At 37.5% G+C, this 24,813-nt stretch overlaps 1 protein-coding gene and 1 long non-coding RNA gene across 7 annotated transcripts in view; one reads left to right on the forward strand and one right to left on the reverse strand.

Annotated features, from left to right (window-relative positions):
* The window catches only part of LOC107318762, a 37,073-nt gene extending 20,007 nt beyond the window's left edge, over nucleotides 1–17,066 (forward strand). The window contains exons 2-5 of one of the 2 annotated variants that reach the window (XR_004308502.1): nucleotides 11,319–11,368; nucleotides 11,638–11,751; nucleotides 14,631–14,718; nucleotides 16,657–17,066. This is a non-coding gene — a long non-coding RNA (uncharacterized LOC107318762). The remainder of the gene's footprint in view (nucleotides 1–11,318; nucleotides 11,369–11,637; nucleotides 11,752–14,630; nucleotides 14,719–16,656) is intronic. The other variant, XR_001557482.2, reaches the window with a different exon arrangement.
* The window catches only part of UNC13C (unc-13 homolog C), a 121,491-nt gene that overhangs the window by 18,888 nt on the left and 77,790 nt on the right, over nucleotides 1–24,813 (reverse strand). For 3 of the 5 annotated variants that reach the window (XM_032446786.1, XM_032446785.1, XM_032446787.1), the window contains 9 exons: nucleotides 17,635–17,761; nucleotides 16,633–16,729; nucleotides 16,066–16,209; nucleotides 15,684–15,761; nucleotides 12,956–13,033; nucleotides 12,522–12,551; nucleotides 6,714–6,802; nucleotides 4,817–4,966; nucleotides 3,657–3,780 (listed from right to left, as the gene is read on the reverse strand). In XM_032446786.1, the coding sequence (XP_032302677.1) occupies nucleotides 3,657–3,780; nucleotides 4,817–4,966; nucleotides 6,714–6,802; nucleotides 12,522–12,551; nucleotides 12,956–13,033; nucleotides 15,684–15,761; nucleotides 16,066–16,209; nucleotides 16,633–16,729; nucleotides 17,635–17,761 (917 nt within the window). The remainder of the gene's footprint in view (nucleotides 1–3,656; nucleotides 3,781–4,816; nucleotides 4,967–6,713; nucleotides 6,803–12,521; nucleotides 12,552–12,955; nucleotides 13,034–15,683; nucleotides 15,762–16,065; nucleotides 16,210–16,632; nucleotides 16,730–17,634; nucleotides 17,762–24,813) is intronic. The other 2 variants (XM_015872980.2, XM_015872979.2) reach the window with 1 other exon arrangement.

Here is a 24,813-nt window from a genome sequence, read left to right on the forward strand (position 1 = left end):
CCTGTCCAGGTCTCTCTGAATGGCAGCACAGCCTTCAGGCATGTCAGCCAATCCTCCCAACTTTGTGTCATCAACAAACTTGCTGAGGGTGGTCACTATCCCCTCAACAAGGTTGTTGATGAAGATGTTGAACAGGACCGGACCCAGTACAGACCTCTGGGGGATGCTGCTAGTTACAGGCCTCCAGCCAGATACCGCACCGCCAACAACAACCCTCTGCACTCTGCCAGTCAGCCAATTCTTGACCCACTTCACTGTCCACTCACCTATCCCATACTTCCTCAGCTTTGTTATAAGGATGTCATGGGGGACAGTATCAAAACCTTACTGAAATCAAGGTAGACTACATCTACCGCTGACCCCCTGTCCACCCAGCTAGTGACATCTTCTTAAAAGGCCACCAGGTTGGTCGAGCACAACCTCTCCTTGGCGAACCCGTGCTGAGTACTCCTGATAATGTCCTTATCACCCAGTTGTCTGGAGATGGCATCCAGCACAAGCTGTTCCATCACCTTCCCTGGGACAGAGGTGAGGCTGACTTGCCTATAATTGCCCGGGTCTTCCTTCTTGCCCTTTTTGAAGACTGGAGAGACATTGGCCATCCTCCAGTCTTCAGGCACCTCCCCAGTTCTCCAAGACCTCTGATAGATTACAGAGAGCAGCTCAGCAACGACCTCCACCAGCTCTCTCAGCACCCGCGGATGCACCCCATCAGGTCCCATGGATTTATGGACCTTAATATTTCCTAGGCACTCATGGACCACCTCTTCCCTGACTAAAGGGAAATCTCCCATTCCCTAGACTCTCTCATCAACCTCCAGGGTCTGGGATTCATGAGGGAAAACCCTTTTGCTAAAGACAGAAGCGAAGAAGGCGTTCAGTATTTCCGCCTTCCCATAATCCCCCGTTACCAGAACACCCCCCTGACTTAGTATGGGGCCCACATTCTCCCTAGCTTTCCTTTTGCTGTGAACATATTTGAAAAAGCCTTTTTTATTATCCTTCATCTCCTTAGCTAGATTCAACTCCAGGTGGGCTTTGGCCTTCCTGGTTGCATCTCTGCAGTCCCTGACTACATTCTTGTATTGTTCCCAAGTGGTCAGACCCTTCTTCCACATATCATGTACTTTCCTCTTTCCGTGGAGCTTGCACATGAGCTTCTTACTCATCCACGCAGGTCTCCTTGCACCTTTTCCCTACTTCTTAGTCACAGGGACGCACTGATCCTGAGCTTGGAAGAAGAGCCATTTAAACGCTAACCAGCTCTTACAGGCCCCCTTGCCTTCTAGCACCTTGGGCCATGGGATAGCTCCAAGTAGGTCCCGAAGGAAATCAAAGTTGGCTCTCCTAAAGTCCAGGGTAGCAATCCTACTTTTTGCTTTGCTTCCTCCACTCAGGATCTTGAACTCCACCATCTCATGGTCGCTACATCCCAAGCTGCCCCCGACTTTTACTTCCTTAACAAGTCCTTCCTTGTTGGTGAGAATAAGGTCCAGCAACACCCCACCCTGCGTCGGTTCCTCGACCACCTGCATCAGGAAGCTATCTTCAATGCACTGCAAGAATTGTCTGGACTGCGTATGCCTGGCGATGTTGGTCGTCCAGCAAATACCTGGATAATTGAAATCCCCCACAAGTACCAGTGCCTGGGAGCGTGCCGCTACTACTTCCGGTTGCTTATGGAAGGCCTCATCAACCTCCTCCTCCTGATCAGGGGGCCTGTCATACACACCCACAACAGTGTCCCCTTTGCCAGCCTGGCCCTTGATTCTCACCCACAAGCTCTCAACTTCTATATCACTCTCTCCCAGGTGGAGTTCAATAGATTCTAGCTGCTCTCTCACATAAAGAGCAACTTCACCACCCTGCCTTGCCAGCTGATCTTTCCTAAAAAGCACATAGCCCTCCATGACAACATTCCAGTCATGCGAGCTGTCCCACCACGTCTCCATGATCGCAATGAGATCATGATAGCTCATACAAATATTGACTTTCTGATAGCAGTTTCTTGTGCTCCTGTCTGCTATCTGATTTTGTATAATATTTTAAAGTTAAGGCTGGGATTATTTTATGCAGTGTGTCAATGTCAACATGTCCATAAGTGAGTGCAGTACTAATAAAGATAATCACAATTGGAAGTGAAGAGCCTGAAGAACCTGCAAAACCTTAACTCATTGTTCATGGTGAAATGCTTAGTTGTGTAACATAAGATAAAAATCTAGCATTAACACCAAAGCTACTTTTTTTTAAAGGTACTTATGGATTTAAACCTGCATTTTTACAAAGCCAAATCCTGGCACGATCCCAAAAGACAGTGACTAACTGCGTGAAATAAACAGTATCCTACCATAATTATATGATCACAATTTTATTACAAGTACTCCAGGAAACATAGCTGCAGTTACTTGGCAGCTCAGCAAGACATAGCTCTGGATGCCTGGATTTCAGGAGAACAAAATCAATACAAATTACATAGTGTAATATTAAGCAATTTTTCATTAGTATTTTTTGTTCCTAAAGGTTTCTTTTTCCAGATCTTGTTTCTCTGTACATACACAATAGAGGACTACAAATAAATATAGAGCTACATCTCAATTTTTCATTATTTATTAGCAGGGAGAATAGTAAGATAAATGAGATAATTAAAAAATAAACTCCAGTTTCTGAATGCCTTTCACCCTCAGAGAGAAAGTAATGTTCAGAGCTGCAAAAAGGAACATCTCTTACAGCATTCTGCCTTTCACTGATTTTGTGTACTCAGTCATAACTGGAAGTAACAAAATAAATGGAACAGTCTCTGCCCTTGTCAGTCTCTGCGTCTTCACTACCCCTCCTATGTTCTGTGTTCCAGATGTCCACCCACAGCTTAATAAAGTATCAGCTTGCTAAACAAGCCATTCTGAAATGGGCTGTAACTATCATCACAAGTTACTGCTTGGTGCGATTCTGAATATCAGTAAAGACAACAGCAGTGTTTGCAAATTGCAGAAGATAGACAGAAATGTGTGTCTGGTTGGCAGTGAGAGGTTATTTTTGCTGTAGTTAGTAGACACATAATTAATTTTTAAATAGTTGTCAATTTTCAAGCTGTTTGGGGAAACATGTCCGGAAATGTTGCTTTATAATCCTAACTAACTGATACATCCTGCAACCCAAGTGAGATTACTCAGCCTTAGGTTGGTAATTCTGCATTCTTGGCAACCAGTCTGAAAAGGCAGCAAAAAATTCCTCAACTCTGAACCATGCTGGTCTGTGGTTCACTGTGTAACAACTCATGTTACATAAAGCAAATCAGCGATAGCAAAACTCCTATTTGAAAATGTTACCATATTTAAGCACTACATATACAGAAATAAGTACGTTTTGCACCAAAATTTTAGAAAAGTGAGCTCAAAATATCTGAACTATAAAGTTGATGTACCCATTGAAGGACAGGCTGTTTCTGATTGTGCGTGTGTAATAACTACTAACTAATTCAGCAAATGGAGGCCTGGCTGTGTCGGTGGAATTAGCTTTACTCTAAAATTACTAAAAGCTCATATTTCATTTCTAACTTAGCGCAATCTTCCCATACTGTGTTAGATTTGTCCCCTGCCCTTCAGCAATTTGATTTCATACCAAATTCATTAGAATATTTACACAATATGTACACTTACTGTTTGATCTGTCAGCGGTGGAAGTACGATTTGTTTTTCTATTTTGTTCAAGACTATCTTCCACAGCTCTTTTAGAACCCGTTTCAGAACTGTCTTCTCACAGATTTTTGCAGAGAGGCTTAAACTGGAACAAAAGGAAACACAAATAGGTCTTAAAAACCAGCATTAAGATTTCAGAGGTGCTGTGACACTATATCGTTAGATTAATGGCCATTGTGGTTAAGCATTTCTGTACCAATAATTGGTTCTCGGTGGTTTAGTTATTTCACGCTTTTATAAATAAATATTTTTGGTTAATAGAAGGTTTTCAGATTCATGTAAATACTGACTACCCCTTCTATTGCTTAATATGTTACCAGTATGTATTGACTGAAAATGTACACACATGATGACATGTGAGACTTGATGGGTGAAATGATTTAACGTCTCTAAGTAAGTTCCTAGCTTTACATGCTGACATATAATGTACCTAAGTAAAAAGAAAGAAAGGTTGTTCTGTGTACACAGACTCATGTAGGACAAGAAGTTGGTTTCTGATGTAAATTCAGGGCTACCATTTGGAAGCATTAATTTCTACATCCCGGCATACCTGTCCAATCATCAATTGCTTAGATGGTCACACTATGTTTTTAGAGGCTTTGCATCCTTTACTACATTTATCTCTTTAAGAATACCATCTGAAACTATCATATATGTATCATCATGAGTATTTTCATGAATAAAGGACAGCAGTTAACAGGCATAAAGTACATAAAGTAGTAAAGTTTTTCCTCATGTTCATATGGAACTTCCTGTGCTCCAATCTCTGTTATGACCAAGGCTAGCAAGGCGCTTACAGGCAGCACGGGCACATGCCTTTCTGAACAGCTGATGCTGTCTCTACTGGAAGATGCTGTCACTACTGAAAGGGCCAGTTTGAGTTTGTGGCACTATTTGAAAATTCAGTTCTTTACTCGGTGAAAATAAAGTATAAATATTAAGCTCTTCTGTAAATTAGTGTGATTAGCGTAGTACCCCTGTACATATGTGAACAATACAAATATTAAAAGCACTGAAAACAGTTTCTAGGTATTATCTATGTTTCATAGTAAGACTAAGTATACATATAACTCCAGCACCACATATCTAACATGCCACATACATTAATGTGTCACACTTACGTTTTGTCCAGGAAATCCATGAGAGGCCGAAGTACAATCTCTGCATCAATGGCTGCACTGTTCTTATTGGCCGCTGCGGTCCCATTTCCTCTCATTTGATTGAGCTCAGAGCTCATTTGTCTTACACAGTCTTCTATAATAGACTGGAAACTATAGAATAAAGGGAAAAATGAATAAATAAATACGAGAATGAAAGAATTCTGTGGGAGAAGACAAGACAGTAACCTTAGGGAACCTGAGTCAGCAGGGAGGTTGGACTGCATGATCTCCAAAGAAAGATTCCTTCCAGCTCCTATGGTTCTGAGATTTATGTTTTTGCATCAAGTTCTTCAACAAGAAGCTTTATTCTGCAATGAATCTTTTTCCAAACATAACATTCTTCAGGTGCTACAGACTGAAAACATCACCTCCTATGCATTGTGTAATTAAAGCAACTAATGTTTTATTTTTCTTTTCCCAGTTTTGTCATCATGTTTTTGGTGCCCTTGGGGTAATGTTAAGTAGTTATTTTCTGGAAGCAGTAGATGTATTAGACTCTGCAACTCAGGATATGGTAGACTGCAAGCTGAAAACAACTCCAGGCTTTTTTTTTGTGTGTGTGTGAAAGCACAGCAGGAAAAAGGGACCAGAAATCATTTTTTAAAATTTTGTGGCTAATATGAAGCAAGCTTTGGTATTTTTCTTAAGGACAAACAGAAAACTTCTGTTCATTTTGCCCCACTTGGCTCACACTTCAACATTTTCCTGGGTTTCACACAGTCTGTACTATTAGAAGCTTCACTTCTTTGCAGCAAGTTGGTGCAGTTAAAACATTTGAACTGTTTAAAATCATCTTTTCAAAAAACCCAACATTTGGAAGTTGGTACAGACAACTCCTGAAGTAATATTTTCTACTCAAAGGTGTGTGTGAACAAGTTGTTGCTCCTCATGTTGGGTCACTTCAGCTTACGTGCAAATCATTCAGTTTCCTAATCAATATGGTAGACAAATCTGGGTTACATTCTGCTGTCACTGATTGATTTCAGTCAATACATTTAAACAGTGCAGTACAACAGTTATTTAGAATCAGCAGTTCAGAGGCAGAATAAGGCCTCTGTACACATAATAATTTGTTCTAGAATTAGTTTGCAAACAGAACTGCAAAACAGAGGCCATAAATATACCAAGCCTTTAAATGTGAAAAGACAAATGGCAAAGACTAACTGTAAAGCTGCTATTGAAGCTGCTCACTTGAATACTTGGGACCAGTCCCTCCAATAAAAGCAGACCTTGCTTAATGAGTACCACTGCAGCAGTAATTCCTCTTTCTTAGATTCCTTTCTAATTTGAAGCAAAAATAACTTGCAGTTTCTCATAGCAGAGACACATTACTGACACAGGTCCTTGCTCATTCAAGAATTCACTGCACACTGATTAATGAAAAATCTTGAGAATCAGGCTCTGCCTACAGACAGTCCTTGCAGAGCCACGGGTCTGCCCAGTTACAATGGGCGTTTGAAGCAGGCTCAACACAAGCGGATACCTCTGGTTTCCACAAAACATGTAGAAAAAGTTTTCAGTTTCAGGGGTAACATAATCACGGCCAGAGAGAAAAGTTTAACAGAGCATCAGGTAAGAGCAAACCAGCAATTTATGTTTTCTAAAAAGCAGAATAAAATTTCAGAGCCTCACCTTTGTAACACATTTGTGCCCACAGCCCATGTTTCAGTTTTTCTTGCAGAGAGGTTACTGCTGCACATGTCAGTGTCTGTCACGCACACACTCACACACAAATGCACACTACTTCCTCAGGGCAGGAATAAACTGTATCTTAGGACTCACAAACAGCCACCAATACAGGTAATGAGGCAGGCATACAAATAGAAATCTCCAAGATTTGAAGTAAAATAAGTATTACCTTGTGGCATACATTACACTGAGTTCATCCAATACACTGCTAAGTTTTGCTTGAAGCTCTTTGAGAACAGTACTCGCTTCTGGATCCAACTGCAAAGAGATAAGTAATGTTATATTTTCCTTATAAAATATGCCTGGGGTTTTCTGTTAAATTAGCACACTTGGAATTATATGCAGTGATATACTGCACTATGGAAAACCAAATATGGAAACACCTGTTACAATACAAGATTATTTCATAAACCTAAAAAAAAATTTCCAATTAAAATATTTGATAGTAGTAGTGAAAGGATTATAATATTGGAAATTTAAACAGTGAGCAATGACTTTCTGTGAGATGGTGCAAATTGTGGCAGAATAGAATTACCACATCAGGCCAATGGTATTTACAAAGCACATCTAAAGAAAGATGCATGGGGAATTAGTGCTTGTGTTCATTTTCTGCCTTTTATTTTTCATTTTTTAAATGTGTGTGTATATTTTACCTATGGCATTATTATTAATTAATTTTGTGATTCCCTTGGAAGATGTTTCCATTTTCCCATTAATGCAGCATGAAAGTAGAACAGCTTGCACTGAAAAAGATGACTTGAAGACTATCCATGCTGCTTCTATTGATACAGCATGAAGGAAAGGGATCCACTGTATTTCAGAGTTTCTATATCTAAAAGCCATTAAGACATACATAATTCAAGCTCAGCGCAACACATTCTGATGTACAGGGAGAGCAGCTCCTGTATCTTCGATACAGGTTTTCTAAAGGGAGGAAAAGAGAAAATGCAGGGAAGAAATGTAATTTTACATTTACAGGGGTAAGGATCCATGCATGTTTATTTAATCAAAAAGGTACTCTTCGGATATTGATCAGCTTGGCTTTTTTGCTATGCATTCTTTGCCAAATTACTATAAATGACTTTTTTTTTCCTCCTTGAGAAAGCAGTTACAGTCCATTGTAGGATGTGATTGACGATAACAGGATCAACAATTGAATATAGATTAATAGTGATGTTCCTCGTCTTTGAGTAACCTACGTAAAAATGTCAGAGGCAGGGTCATTTTCAGTTATAATCCTCAAATTCTAGGCTCACTTCTGCAATAATGTCAGATAGAGATTTTCAGACAAATTCAAAGGGAATTTTGCATTTGGAATACATAAACATGTCTCTATTTGCATCCTCGTATCTTTCAAATGCATGAGTGCTTGGTGCCTGCTCTTCATCTGACGCTTCAGAATGCTGTGGTTTAATGGGTCAGCATTTTTAATTGTAATTCAGCCACAGGGGAAGCTGTGCCACATCACGTTGGATGGCTTACATAAGACTGCACAGGAATTCTAAGGCAAAATAAAGAAAGCACACACAAACCCTGAAACACTGCCAGAGATCTACTGTGTTCTAGTCTCAGGGTATTCCTTATTTCCTTAAAGTTTACTTGTTTAAAAGCTTAGAAAAATCTGCCTTTTCTATTACAGTTCACCTAAAAACTGAAATAGACGAACAACAGAAATAGTGTGCATCCTCTATAAAATATCCAGTGTTGTACTTTTCTAATCTTGAGAAGCTGCTATTTTAATGCTGTGAATTCCATGATTTAGTTTTTACTTATTTTGCACTATGAGATGTTTTGTTGCTTCTCTACTTTGCATCTCAGTAATTTCCCTCTAGATAAACTCTGACAGCTGAGACACTTAAAGTGATTGCTTTCAATCATATGGAAAGCAGAGATTAGAAAACTAATTTTACGTAACTGTGTATATTAGTTAGTGAAGTTAAGAGTTGACTAACAAAGGCACCAGTTATTCCTGGAAGTGAATTTCCCCAGGGAATTGTGCCACCCCTTTTGGTAGGATGCGTACGGAGCACAAACTGAGGAACTGTACAAGAATGTTAACACATTTAACGAACATCAAAACACAAACGTATTCACACTGAACACGGCACACGTCAGAGAAAACTCAGAATGCTGAGCAGGCAGAAGCCTCAAAATTTCTAACATGTTATGCACAAGGTAGAGAATCTTCTTACTAGGACTACAAATGTAGGTACATCCTACCAGAGGTTGTTGTGAAACCCCAGAAATACGTTTACTAAATTCACCTGGAACTGGACTTATTCAGCCTTAGAGGGATCTGTTACCAATATCAGATTATGAACAAAACACATTATAGAAAGTGCATGCAAGCGCTTGAAGTGAGCATTGTGCTCAAAAATTGCACAAACAAGTTTGTGAGCACAGCTAGAGGCAATTGGCAGGACTACAGCCTTGGGTATGCACATGCTCATGCTTATTAGGGCAGCATCGAAGGGAGGAGTGGAATATAAAGAGGTATGCAGGCTGATTATCTAGGTGATGAATACCTGGCAGTATTGTGATGACTGAGAGCATTTTAGCAATATTTCTATGTGCTGTCATTAATTTTGTTCAACTATAGGACAATACGATAACTCCAGTGCTTCACTGAAAGTAAAATGTGCACTCTCCTATACTTTACCAGGTGTCCTATGTGTGCCAGTGAGTTCCTACAGTAAATCAGAGCCTCCTTGACTAGCATCACCAAAACATACCTCAGCTTTGAGCCACATTTTCTCTGATATGATAGAGCTGACATGGGATATATTATGGTAAATTCTATGCTGTGAAGGTCTTTGGGGAGTACACTACTGGTAAAGATGGTCTTGGAATGGTCTTATAAGGTGGAAATAAGATGCAGCAGCTTTTTGTGCTACTGTAGTCGCACACTAATTATTATGGATTGACATCCACATGAGGAAAGTGCAACTGTTTCCCTCTTAAATAGCCTATAAATCTGCAATTCACAGCCTACCTGCGCTTCAAAAATGGCACACTGCTGACAGCAGAAAATCACAAACATCCCAAGGAGGACATTTTGGTGTGTGCTTTTGAAGGATGCAGTATTTTAGCAATGATGTGAGCAGCTCCTGGCTTTTTTTTTTTGCTTTTTTTTTTTTTAAACCAGACTTGCTTATTCTCAGGAAAGCATTGTGTAAAAATTGCACAGAGATGTGCAAAGGATTTAGCTTAATGAAGCTGATGTGCTGTAAAACTTATGCAGGCTGACATCACTACACTTATTACTTGAGATAGAAGCACTCAGCTATTACGTAAAAGTACTATAAGGCAAAGTCATTTATCCAAGGCTTTCCAGTAAACAAGAGAAGTTCTGAGCTTTATGGCCTTCTATTGCTGTCTAACTAGAAAGCAATGATGAAAACCATCATCTGTTTCACGTGCTGATCTGCTGGGAGATTGCTTCACATCTGACAGAGCAGAGTTATTATGAGAAGGGAAGTCTGTGAGAAATTGAATTTCTTATACTAGATTTTACTAGTAGCAATCTAAGAGAACAGAGACAAATATATTCAGCTGCAGAAATCTCAGCCAAAGTCAGATGATGAATGTTAGGTCTAATCTAGCCCTAATGATACCCTATTTGCAATCAACTAGAATGAAAAAACATGAAAGTAAGGCAAAATACGCTGATCTTTGTCTAAAATTATGTTATATATGGATGTAGATGAAGTATCTGCTGTATTTGGGACTTTTATTCTTCAAGCCTTATGTGCTCCCATCGTGTCTGATAAATAATAATAAAATCCAAATAACAACAACCACAAACAACCTGAGTATTGTTTTTAGGGAAAGAAAAACTAACTGAATAGATAATTGCTGAGGGAAAAAGGTTTCTAAATAATATGCTGTAACTAATTTGAGAATTGAAAAAGAAAGACCATTTGTCTTAGTTTCTTGGGTTGCATTTACAATTCATGGCATGAATACACAGTCTAGTCTTAAAATATGAGGCTGCTCCAACAGTAACGTCTCCTATTTATTTCCATGAATGCTAAAACCAAGAGCACGATAGCATTGTTTGATAGAACAAGTTCTTAGCAATGAAATATATTTTTAACACAGTCACCACCATTAGCTATGCATGCTTGCCAGCTATGAACAAGGGCCAGCACACCGCACTCATAAAAATCTGCACCAGTGGAGCTGACCCACTGTCACCATCACCACTACTGAAATGCACCACCCTAAAGTTTAGAGTACTTCCAATGAACAGCTGAAAATATTTTTTAGTATTTGTATATTATTGCTACAAAATGCTGTTTAGAACTGTTTAAAACTGTGATTTGTTATTATTATTATTATTTACAAATACGTTCTGTATTTACAAAATACAGAACAATCAAAATACAGAACAAAAAACAAAATACAGAACAATACAAAATCGTTTTGTATTTACAAAACAAGTTCTGATGAATTTGACTGCTTGCTATTTAAGGTGTTAGACTGAGTCATTCTATGTCATAATTTAATGCACAGAAAATCTTGTTAACTGCAAATTTCGTACCGTTACCAAAGGAAATTATAAATGTGCAAGTTAGTTTTGCATGTGCTAAATGGAACCTCTCTAATTTGAATTCTATTTCGCTGCTTTTATCTGTAATTTCACAGGTTGAATAGCTTGCTTGTGCTTTCCTGATGAGACTAACTGGTTACTTCAGAAAAAAAACATTACACAAAATAGTTAAAAGGTCTTCATCAGATCTGGCACTTCAGTGGTTTGTTTTGTCTATAACAGGCCTCATCCTCATCCTTTCTCTACCACGACCACACAGCTGACTGTCCCAGGTACAGTATATCTATCTAATTTGGACACTTCAGAACTATTCTGCCTAAATCCTTTGTGGGTCTGGACCACTGTCATCGGGTCAAAGACTTTGATCTAATACAGTTGCACATAACTTGCTTTTCTTTTCAAGTTTCTGTTGTTGATGTTTTGGGTGTTTTTTTAATAAACAAAACCCACAAAACAACACAACAATTGCTATAACTCATGTCTCTGTACACTGCTATAGTTAGTAATCCACTATCTAAATAATACTTTTTTAACAAGGCAGGTTTCAATGGCTTGAAAAGATGTCAATTTCGTCATGAGCTTTCAAAGTGGGTAGTTAAAAACAATAACACATTTGTGACTACCAGCTGCATGCACGCGTACGTATCTGTGGAAGGTGAGTTCCATAATTAGACTGAGATCTTCATGATTTCAAAATGTTTTCTGACACATTAGTCAAGTAAATGGGATTTATTTAAATAAATACAAAAGGCACCTTTTGAACTGACTAGCAGACTAGCAGTGGGCCAGGGAAGCAATTGTTACCTTGCTTTTTGTGCTATTCAACTAAAACCAATGACCAATGAAACCAACAGCTAGGATTTCAAAGACAATTCTGTCCATTCTGTGGCAATAACGTGAAAACAAATATATTTGTGTTTCTTCTGCTTAGCCAAAAAATAATTCTTAACAGGTATAGAACTAATTTTTACTCATCTATATTATCATTTGACATGAGCGCTAAAGGCTAAGATAGATTAGTAAAATATTGAAACACACGTTCATGTTGCTTTACTGCTGAGCGGACTTGAGACACTGTTCTAAAACATATAAGGAGATAAAGCTAAGCATATTCTGGACTGTTGAGTAGCTGCTGTTGGTGAAATAAGCCTCTAATCTTGGATACAAGTAGGCCCTCAGAGATAGTTAGAAGAGCACTAAAAAGAATGTTTTGTAGCTATTTAAAAATCCTGAAAGACTTCACACTATCTGCCTAGCAAAACATTTCAATGTAAGGAGTCAACTGAATGCCCAAGCATAGCTCTTTTTGATTTTAGTTGGTAGGGAATTACACAAATGCATCAATGAAGATTAGTAGGAAATGTGACTGTTCTTAGTTTTAGAAAATATGGTCAGGAATAATAAAAGATGCTTACTATCACAAACCTCATAAGAGAATCTCTCTCCTTCTTTCTTCTGCTCAGTGGATTGCAAGTTAAAGGCATTAGACAAAGACATGACACATTACAGACAAAGCACAAGGCACATATTCTGCACAATATTCAGATATGGGCAAAACATACTGATACATAAAAAAAGGCAAATTATGATCCAAATACAAACATTAAAGTAAAGCTGGCACTACACGCTACAACACAAAACACCCACTGCTGGTAGAACTTTACAGATCATTAGCATGTTTCTGTGAAATAGGGCTAGATCCTTCTGGCATTGTCAGGGCATTAGACAGTTATTGCATATACTGCTTTCTGAATTTTGATTTTCTTTGCAAGCAGAATTGAAGGCTGTTGCTGGCTTGAAAACATGGTGCTAATGATCTCTAAGGAACACTGAATGAACAAGGAAAAGTTACCACTCACCTCTTTCCCTCCCATGGACTCAAACATTTTCTCAAGCTGCACTCGTAACTGTTGAATGTTGTTCATCAAGATGCAGGGCTAGAAATAAATAAATAAATAAATAATATATATATATATATATATATATATATATATATATATATATATAAAATATGAGAAATAGGCATGTTATTTTCATGGAGGTGTGCTTTTAGAGAAGGATTGGTTTTTCTTGACATCTACAGCTTCCACTTCCGGCTTCATTTCACACTTGCCCAGTCAGTACACCCACTCTGATGGTAACTGCCTGTTATGCCTTTAAAAAACGTTGCCCCACAGGAGACTGAATGCCTTCTCCCAAGCAGTTGGGCAGCTTTTATATCCCACTGTTTCATCAACTGCATTAAATTACGTACAATTAATCAAGAAATGCATTGTTATCTATGTGAGAATGGATGCAATAATGGCCAAAGTACTTTGGGAGGAGAGGGAGTACCAGATTACTTTCTAGATGCAGTCTTCACAGAAAGCTGTGACTCAGAAAATGGCTGATGCACAAGTATATAAATAAATCAACAGGCAGTACTTTCAACAACAGAGTATTATTCCAGAAGTGCACTATTTTTCTTAGTCCAAAACTGTGCGTATAGGCAATACAGTTTTGTAAACAATTTGGTCTAAAAATATTGCTGCTTACGCTAATGAAGGCATAACAAAATCACACTAAGGATGGCAATAGCTTGAGAAATATAAAGTAAACAGTAAAGTGTAGATGAGATTAAGTGTCTTATTAAAAAAACATGGAAGAAATGACCTCTTGATAGATTTTTAGTTTATTCATATGACATTATAGGCAAGTTTGGTGTTGTGTGGGAGGAGCAACAAGACAGTACTTGTCAAAGTAATTCTGTTTGGCCAAGGACAGTGTGTTCTAGTACTTAATTGGGATAACCAAGATGCTGAAGTAAAATATTTTAATGAAATAGATACACACTTTTCCAAACAAGAACAACTGCTAAGCAACTGTACCTTTCTAGCTAATAGCAGTGTAGTGCTGAAAGGTAGTGAGATTATATTTTGTATTGAAAACATCAGGAACAGAATTTAGCTTCTACTACTTCTGCAATTATGCTCAGAGGAACGCAGGGTTGTAAGCCCTTCACAGTTGAAGTAAAAAGAGAAATCTAATCTAACTTCTTAATCTTATATTACTACCTCTTAGTCAAACATGCTATTTGCCCACCACCAAAAAACAGTGGTGTACAGTGGTTGAAATATTGCCTCTTTCCAGTCTCTTCAGAAATCCACAAGTATACTTCTAGTTACTTATCTACCTTCTGTTCATTTCAGATGGCTAAAGTCGTGTCTGTCTCTCCTTAGACTTACTCATTATTCTAGAATCTATCTGCAATATAAATCAGTGATTATGATTTCTGATGAGAGAAAAAACAGTTGAACAAAATGTCAGGGCTCTTTTGTTCAAAGCAAATGGAAATGTCTTTGCCAATATAGAGAATCTTCAAGATAAATACTTTGTTAAGGAGGCATTAGAAACATTTTCTTTTGGGCTAGCTAAGGTGGCTCTCTCAGAGCCTAAACCTACATTAGCCCAATGCAAAATATCTATTGCTGTTAGAAAATAACAAAAGTGGAGCTCCAAAACTGATTTTTTACTTCAATATGTTAAGTCCTTCAGAATACCCTTTGCAGTGAATTAGAGGAATCAGGCAGACAGATGCAACAGCGTGCAAAAGAGAATAGTAACTACCATGCATGAAAATCAGGTTTGTTTGTAAACTCTGACAAGAGATGGAAGACAAGGGGATGCTTTTACATTACACGCTTCTTTATGAAAAACATCTCTGGTATGTTTTCATCTGAGCAGTTGGCACATGTTACAGTGCACAGTAAAAATACTGATTTAAAATAGAGTTCCAAAATCTAATAATAATTATGAGAAGTATATGTTTAAATCTCTTCTGCCAAACCAAATGCAGACTTTTAATATAACTGAACCCACTGGATCAAACAATCCTTTATTAAGCTAGAAGCACCTGTTTCAAAAAAACAGGTTCTATTACAAGTAAGTTATTTCCCCTAAAGGCATGTTTATAACACTTTATGCTTTTCTTTTTTTAAATATCTCTATTACATAATTAGATTTTTTTCCCATCTAAGTCTATAGAAAAGTTTGGCATCCCAGATTGGTTTCAGAAATCAACTACTATAAAAAAAAATCCTACTGTATAGGCCAAAATTCTACATGAACGATGCGACTCAGTGACAGAACACCATGCATTAAAGCTCATTTCTTGCAGAAAAAGGGAAATGTTATTTTATTTTAGTCTTAAAATGGAAGAAGTAGAAAATACACCTGCAAGTTTTAGATCACTTTACATTAAATTCAGAGAGTAGTTTTGGCTTGTACTGGTTCATCAGCCCCTTGTAGGCACTGAGGCAACAAAACAGCACATGACTTTCTCACTGCTGCACAGGGATTGGCAGTAGCAGATAAGTCAGCACATATCCCTTGCATGGGAAACTCTTCCAGGAGTATCACTGGTAAAGAGAAGCAAACCAGTGCAGAATGATAACTGAGATAAAGAAATTTCTTTTTTTCCCCCTTTTTTTCTGCTGGAAAATTGAAGCTAAAATATGGGATGCATATTTATCACTTTTGTATTTGGAGTATACCACTGTATAAGACATCTGGGTAGAAACAAAGCACAGCACACAGCTTTGTACTCACCACATTTTCTTTGTCACAGTATGAACTGAAGTAACCTGAAATAATCGCAGCATACTGAAGCAGCACTTTGTTGATAGTCTAGGAGAAGAGAAGAAACTTTAATAATTTCGTCATGTAAAACAAACAAACTCTAAGTTTTTGTGTAATGAATTACAGGTTTTACAGGTGTTTACACATTTTGTGCATCTTCCTTCAGATTTCATGTAAACTACGTTGTGAACATGCTTTCAAAACTTGCAGTGAAATCTCTTTGTTATTCTTAATGGAATGCAGTTTTCAATAGCAGAGATTGCTTCTGAACAACTCTGGAATAAGCACTTAAGTAAAATAGCAACACAGTGTCACTCTGAAATGTAGTTGAGATGCATTGATTTTAACCTACCTTTGCAAACCTTCTCATTAAATGAGACAGTGCTTCTGGATTAGGACACTCCAGTTTCCTGATAATTTCAAAACTTTGATTGAGCTGTGTGAAGACGTCAACCACTGAACATGAAAAAAGGGCATGGTCTGATGTTTGCTGAAACTAGAGACAGAAAACATTCAAATAGTTAATACTTGTCCAAACTGTATAAACTAAATCTCATACTTTTAACATTCATTCTAGAGACAGAAAAAGTATTAAATAAAATCTTACTGGCAATACAGAGACTTTTCACCTTGGTATGACTTTCAGTCCCCTTAGAAATAAAAGAAAAATTTTCTTTCATGACATCCGTACCACATCAGAGTTTAATAAAACTCTAGATGGAAGTCAGTGGGGACCTTAGACAGATGAAACTAGAGCAGGAATTTGTGCACAGGGTTATCTTTTTATACTGTTATTTACTGTGCATCTTGGGAGATCCTAATGAAGATATACTGCAGGATCAAGCGTACTCATTTTGCAGCACTAATTAACTGTCTTGCCTTTGTGCATTCTTTTTGTTTTAGAAAAATATGAACTCACCCCATCTTTTTTGTCTCTTTCCAGTGCTCCATGAAGAAACTCCATTGAGACATCCTCATTTTCATCCAGCCACTGAATGACAAATGGTTCAAACCATCTGAAAATTAAAACCAATCTTCTAAAGTATATTCCTTAAAGATTTGTCACTGTGACCATTCCTTAAGGATTTGTCACTGTCTTCATGTCTGTTCTAGTTGCCATAAGATACTGTGACTAACAGAACACATTTCAGCTTAACTGTGCTACTCATTCTGGTATTCCCTGATGACAAAGAGTTTGCAGTGGCCATTAGAGAAATGTACTCATGTTTTGCAGAGGGTCATATTCATATCTATTTCACAGTGTGCCTTTTCCAATATAGGTTTCCTTTTATTTGCACAGGAAAGAATGTGGAGAAAGCTTTTCTTTAATAAAATGTCAGATGTTTCATCTTTCTTCAGTTTATTTATAATTTTTTTTTGAGGCAATGATGTCCACCAAACCATTTTGGAAAATCAGCAGAACTTGTAGAAGATTGAAGACATGAAATTTCTCATACAAAAGGACAGAATCGTGTGTATTAATTTCATAAGAAAAAGTGAAATTTAAACCATCGAAAGAACATTAACACAATGCAGTAAGATTCATTTCAGAAACGTACTCCATTAGCATTGCGCCTTGATCCAGAAATATGAAAAATGAAAGAAATAATATGTGCAGCAATGATCAATAATGCTGTTCTTCCAACATTTCTTATTTTTTCATGTATTTTCTGATGAAAATATTGTTACCTGTGAAAATGACAGCTGCTATAACAGGTAGAAAAACCGTTATATAAAAAAACTAATAAGTTTAGTAATTATTTTATAAACTATATAATCAAAGAGGATAAAGTACGCAATGGGCATTTAAATTAGCGCTGTATATATTCATATCTCGCATAAACTTAAGCATACATTTTTGAAGGAAATAAACCATGTACCAAGTCCAAACTCATGGGATCCTTTCCTACACACTACTTACAGAGAATATTCAGGCACTGCATCCTTGAAAGCATGGAGCTCCCGCACATATTCATTATAAAACCATTTCACTTTGAAGTGCAAATTCATATAATCCGTGCTTTTGCATAACCGTTGATTTTCATGTTCTGTAATAAAAGGAATGGAAATAAAAGCATTTAATAACATTTTAAACAGTAAATAAAATTATTCTGCCTCAATGCAGAAGTGATACAGTACTTGCATTCTGAAGGACAATTGGTTTGATATTTTTTGGGGGGGTTGGAGCACCTGCAGCTTTTGAATATCCTAAGGAAATACAAACCAAAGTGAAGGTCACTGCTGCCAAATGATTGCTGCGTGTTTGCAGGAGGGCACCACTTATTCAGTTAAACCCATTTCAAGTTTATTTTTGAAGTGCAGATCTAACATATTAGAAACAAACATGAAAGTAATTCATGGGCAATTTTATTTATTTTTTTACTTGTTTTTAAGTATGGGAAAGAATCTTTCACAAATCTCTCAGATGTAACTTGTAGCTACACATAGTTGAAAAAGACATCCGAATTTCCTAACGTTAACCCATGAGAAGATCAAGATAGGATTATCCACCATGAATATAAGTGAGAAAACACAACAGCACTGTTGGTGTTTAGATTAGAACCCATGGATGCTGTCACACTTTCTAAAGAGTTTGTACAAGTCAGTGCAAACGTGAATCAGTGCAGGCAGTATGTTTTCAGTGTGGTGATCTGGTGCTCTACTCTTAATTCCCATAATGCTGAAATAAAGAGAAATAATATGATTGAATGCAATAAATTGGATCAGGCCACAAATGAAGAAAAATGCATAGTTCACAACTGATTAAGAAGGACATATTTATGTACTACTTCACATCTCACCCCAGTGTTTTTATACTTTGCTAAAGGCAATGGAAGTCAGTGGTTATTATCTGAAATACAGAGAAAGCCAACTAATTGGTAATTATGTGTAATTTACATTTGTTTTGATAATGTGAAATACTACTGACCTTTCTGGAAGGGCTCTTTGTGTCAGGGTGAATATAATAAACTGAAAACTAAGCCTTAAAAACTTGTTCTGCCATTACCTTTTCTCCATTTACTACAACTGATTTGCAGCTAAGAAAAAGAACATTTTCTAATTCTCCATTTAAAAATATATTCTTTCACAAGAGGCTTCTACAAATTCAGTCTTAACTCTGAATTTGCTTGGATATTTTCATCAAAATATCTTTGAACACTTCACAAATGTAATCGATTCCACTTTGAACATTTCTATAAGGTGATTAAGTGGTGCTGCTCACAATTTACAGACAGGAACCAGGAATTTTACTAAGGGAACATACATAAAATATGAAACAGCAGCACAGATTTTGTTCATAGATTTCTTAACCACAGAGTCGTATTTCCTCACTGAATAGAAAGTAAGAAATGATGGCAGAATTTATTCTGAATTGTGAGAAAAAACAGATTTACAGTTCTTTTTTTCTTTTTCTCTTGGCAGCAGGAGAAGTGAAATTGTCAATCCTTCACTTAACATAGAGTACTTTATATTTGATTTGACACTGCCCTTTATATTAGGGGAGGAGCTCCCAAAATGAGAGTCTGTTTGTCAGGGAGCTGTGCTTTGCTTCAGGTTTCACAAGAGGCAGGAGTGAGTTTAGGGCCAGCTGCCTAGCAGCTGAAATGGCAGAGATGTGCATTTTTTTCTTGGAGAGATAAACTGTTTATGGGGACTTCAAGGGCATAAAACAATAATGTTGCATAATATCTAAGGGATGCCATGTGTATTAGCATGAGGGACGTGTGAGTCTGCTGCAAAAAAACAGCTTATTTTGAAGTACAAAACACCATGTTTGTCATTTGCTCCCTGCTGTGTTACACTGATACTTGAAACATTTAAAACTACTTTTGACAAGTGAACTTTGATATCTTCTCAATGTTATTGAACTGCTTTTTTTATTCCTTATTGAAAATCCAACTTATTAGTCTCATCAGTTAATTACTAATTAATCAGCATCAACCGCTTCTCAAAAAGTACCAGAAGAAGTGGATAGGTATATCAGCACAGGACAAAAGATACAAAACAGAAAAAGCACAAGCTTGCTCTGCCCTGTTTGCAACTAAAACATAAATAAGTAAATAAATATACCAGTACAACAAATAGCCAACCTGAGGGTAGCTTCTACCCTTCGGTATCCCACCAGATTAAAATCCGTGCACCATGAAAGCCAAACTGATGGATAAAATCCACAGAACAAACACAAAATTCTGCCATTGGGTATACATGGCTAATATTGACCTCAGAAGGAAATAAACACTTGTTTCCAAGGAGTTAAAAGAATTTGAATCATGCTTTTTGCAAAAGGTCTAAAGAATGCAGGCTGTGAACGGACCAGAAGAAATCATCCATCCTATCAGGTGTGAGATCCACAACAATCATTAAAGCTCTGGTTCTGAAGCATATGATGGAAATTGCAAATAATGACATCTCAACATTGTTGCAAAGTAATCATGTAATCAGAAAGTAATTACATGTAAGTGCAAAATTAATGCTGGTATAGGAATTCACTTTACGATTATTAGGCATTCATAAATCTCTAACGCATGCAAAACTTGTGAAACGAATAGAATATTCATGTTTTGGAAACCATTACCTCATTAAATGCTATAATATAATACTTGTGTTTGGGAGGAAATAGGAAATAAAGGTAATAAAGGCAGTTTTAATTGTGTTGTACATCAATTCAACTTAAACATTTTCAAAGTCAATTTTAAATACCTCCTTCCATGAAGGAAACACCTGGACTTGGTGCACTCCTCTTTGGTTTACCACAAGAGTGCAAGCTGAGTATAAAACACTCATGGGTAGTGCTTTATAAGCAATTAGTGGAAAAAAACATCAGAACTGGAAGAATCAGGAAGAAAGATAAATGCAAGACATTAATTATTAACAGCATTATATCTGGGCCTGCCTCTGTAGCAGAGGAAAAGGTAGAAGCAGAGATGTTCTCTACTTGATGCTTCAGCAATTGCACGTGAGTATTTTAAACAAGTTAATATGGAAACTAACAGTTTTAATGGATTTATATTACTCTCCTGAAGGGTGCTGGGGAAAGTGTCAAATGTTTAGTTTAGAACTAAAGGGCTTGCTCATCAGGGGAAATTTACCACTGTATCTATGTTTAAAGAAGGACAGAATAAAGTTGATAGAAGAAGATTAAATAAGGCCAGAGCTTCCATTTTGATTTACGTGGTATAATATACAGTTCTATTATTGTGCGACAACTTTAAGATAAAGTAATGATGTCAGACATTCACTGCATTTTCTCCAATAAGGTCTGGTGCAATGAATACACTGAAATGAGAAATAAAGCAGCTTTAACTTACTAAGATTACTGTAGACTCGCACTGTAGTTCTAATTATGGTTCAGTATGCAAAACTGAAGAAAACTGCTTAGGGAATGACTGAGAGATACGGTTGGTGTGTATCCAAGTGCAAGGTAGTGCCATACTAGAGACCTCTGAGCTAGTCGCAAGTAGGATCACGCAATGATACAGCACAATGTGAAGCCATGAAGAAGTATTAAATTAGCCCCTGGGAACAGTTCTGTTCACTTTATTTGTCTTAATTAGCGTGTCTAATTAACTTTAACAAAGTGGTGTCATTTAGTATGGCTACATCGCTTTTTAGACAAGAACTGAGATCTTTGTGTCGCTTGAGATCAATAGTCAACTGCATTGCTGTACTCAAAAACTCAGGCAGCCCTCCAGTACACACAGAACGTAGCTGCTGTTATTGTTGTCATTGCTGATTATACTGACCAAAGGGCATTTCTAACTTCTCTAATTTTCTAATCATATTCAATTTAATTGATTATCTACCAAAGGAGAATTGTTAATTAACCCCAGTAGTAATCTGCTCCTCTTTGCCCTATCTCTCCAGTTTCCCCATGAGGCTGCATTTGACTCTTCATTCCTCAGGTTGTAGGAGAAATGAAGATAGAAGACACATTTGCTGAAGTACCTGAATACAGAAAAGGATTTACTAAAATCAGGAAGCTCAATAGTTTGATAGATAACCTGATGAAACACAGTGTTCTGGTGGGTGCCACCTTTCTTTCTCTTCCATAACCTGCCCTTTCTACCGTCCCAACCCAAATCTGCTATTCAGTCTTCATCTAAGACAAGGGCATATCCTGTCTTAAGGGAAAATTTGTAAATTAAGTTGAAGTGAAAACTAATTTGAAACCTGCCAACAAATGTTGTGACCTTTCTGCAGGCAGCATTATTATTATTTTTTTCTTTGCTGGCACCGTGATGGAATTGACTCACTGACTGCTTCTTCTCTTTCACATCATTTATCAGTTTCTGTAATGAACGAGGAATCTGTCAGAGAAGCAAAAAGATATTTGCTCATCCACTGAGGACAACAGCAAGCTGCGAGTCCTCTCCAAAGGTAATGCCTCCTAATTGGTTGGTTTTTTTTAATGTTAGCCTGCAATGTCAGAGGCAGATGATGGTGATATGGCAGTAGAGATTAAACCTTCCCACCAATTTTACAGTACACTTTGTTGCCATGCAACAGATGGCAGCAGAGGGGCAATCTGACAAAATGGTGACTGACATGGAAGTGTTGATAAAAAAAAAGGGGTAGAACTGAATTCCTCTGTGTGGAGGCGGTGGTGGTGATTGTATTAAGAAAGAGTGACTTGTAGCTGTGAATTTTCTCCATCAAATGGTGTTAATGTGCTTTTTGTATCTGGTGTAGTTTCCTTGGAAATGTATGGGGGCTTTACTTTTGAAATATCCTACATGAAACTTATATGAAGTGCATAAAATGGTGAAACAATCTCCTTCCTCTTACATATTTTTAAGGTCTGACAACTCAGAGTATCATCCTTGCAGAACCAAGGCAATCTGCTCTGCTGTATCTACACAGCAGCCAGTTTCTGGCCTGATCCTGATCTTCTGGCCACTACCAGAATTAGATTATCATAATAACAGCAATTAGAGTGCTCTATTTCTAACAGTCTGGATAGCTTTGGACATTTGATCTGACCTATTCAAAATTCAGGGATGCAAACTATAAGAGAAAGACATTTCTGAGGACATAGATTTAAAAAGATACTTTTCAAATTGCATGTCTAATTTTCAGCTTGTTAGTCTCTTACTTTTCAACCTTTACACCTTTTTACAGCTTAGAAAGGAAAAGATTCCTTACCACATGAAGTCAGTAACAAATCACTTGCAATGCTGGTGGAATTCTCCATTCTCTTTGGTTTGTACCATAAATAAAGAATATTTTGATGACCAGACAGAACAAATATAAACATCTTGTGAGCTCAGATAGGCTTGTATAAACTAAATGCCAAGCAACAATGCATTACCAATCTTGCAAATCACTCCTACCTCACAGAATAATTCACAAAGACGAAGAAAAGGCCAAACCTAATGAAGTCAGTTCTCAAATAGAAACATCTGATACCTTCTATATGCAGCATCAGTACGTGAGAATAATCCCAATAGCTTCAGATTAGAAAAAAAAAAATCAAATTGGAATGGGATGAATTTGTTCAAGTTTGCATAGAACTTTTAATACTAGCCAAAGATTGCACATTGCTATTAATCTGAATAAAATTATTAGCTCAATGCTAGATTTTAGTGCAGTCTCTTGTTTGCAAGTCACATCAAGCTGGAACAGTGCAGCTGTGGTGTCAGCAGCTGTGGAGTCTGAATCTGTCTTTTGGGATGCCCTTTTTCCCTCACCCATGAAGACAGCTGACTGATCTGACAGCAAGAACCTATCCTGTCACACACTGATATGCTACCTTAGCATTTGTACCATCATGCAGCCACTGCAATTGAGCAAAAGGCCACTGCTGTGAAAGCTGCTGTTCAGTCACACAGCAGCAGCCTCCAAGCACCCTTCCTTCCCATCACAGAGGACTGGAGTGTTCCTGGCAAGAACTGAGGGAAAGGCAAGATGGAGAGGTGTAATGACTGCTGCCTGCCTCCTAGCACCTACTGGCTCTTATTGCAGAGGGGTCAGACAACACAACTGAAGAACACCAGCAGCTGCAGCTCCCTGCATCCCCATGGGTGGGCAGATGAAACATTCAGCTGTACAGTCAGAGGACAAGCCCTGGACAGCCATTCTCTCTGCTCTCAGGAAAAAGTACAAACAGATGCTAGATGCTTTATGTTAGAGAACAGAGACATGACATGCTAATTCCCCGAATTTACGTTTATGGGAGTTAGTGGGTAGGAACTAATAAAGTGTGAAAAAGTACAGAAAAGGGATCTTAGATGATTTTTTTTTTAAAATCACATCATTGATCTTTTTTCAAATGATGTTGGACTATGTCAGAGCTTCTTGATCAGACACAGGAAGGAATCAACTTCATAACAATAAAGATGATGCTTGAGAAGATTAATACTAAATTGGATCCAGCAGCGGTTGCAACAACCCTGGACTCTACATATGAACAGATGGCAGGCTGTGTTAATAACTTGGAAGGCTAGACTTGGATAGCTGAATGTGATACATTTTAATGATAAATACCATTAAAAAACTGTATGGATTGAGTGTGACCATTTAATGGCTTACTCCTAATCTTGCAGAATTCATACTGAATTCATACCATCTTCCTGCCATTAACAACTGCAGGATCAAATTTAGTTTGTAGAGGATTTGGGGAAATGTGATTTAAAGAACAGTGAAGTTGGTGAAAGGAGCAAAACGTTCATCTATATTTTGTGACTACATTTATCAAGTTTCCATTGCAGGATGGAAATTCTATACATTTATCATAATTTTTAATTAAATTCCATTTCCTTTACTTATTCTTTATACACAGAAACTGTTTCACTGTTGATTCTGGGAACGATCTGGGATGTGCAATTGGAAAAATGGCATTTGTTCCTCTCAGAGTACCCATAGCAGCACAGAGAAAAGGCCAAACACAGGGTCTGGTTTGGAATAGACTTTAAAAAGGTCACACGCCTCCTAATTAAGCCTCTATACCTCTTTCTGAGCAGTCAGGACATACATTATATTAATCACGTTGAAATTCATTAATATTTGTTTTCAAGTCTTGACCCTACCAAACCTTCCATACTTCCTGTATTCCTCAAGAGCTTCTTGTAACCAGAATACAAACCATTACTTGCTCTAAAGC

This window comes from Coturnix japonica, chromosome 10 (genome assembly GCF_001577835.2).
Source record: "Coturnix japonica isolate 7356 chromosome 10, Coturnix japonica 2.1, whole genome shotgun sequence".
Classification (NCBI taxonomy): Eukaryota; Metazoa; Chordata; class Aves; order Galliformes; family Phasianidae; genus Coturnix; species Coturnix japonica.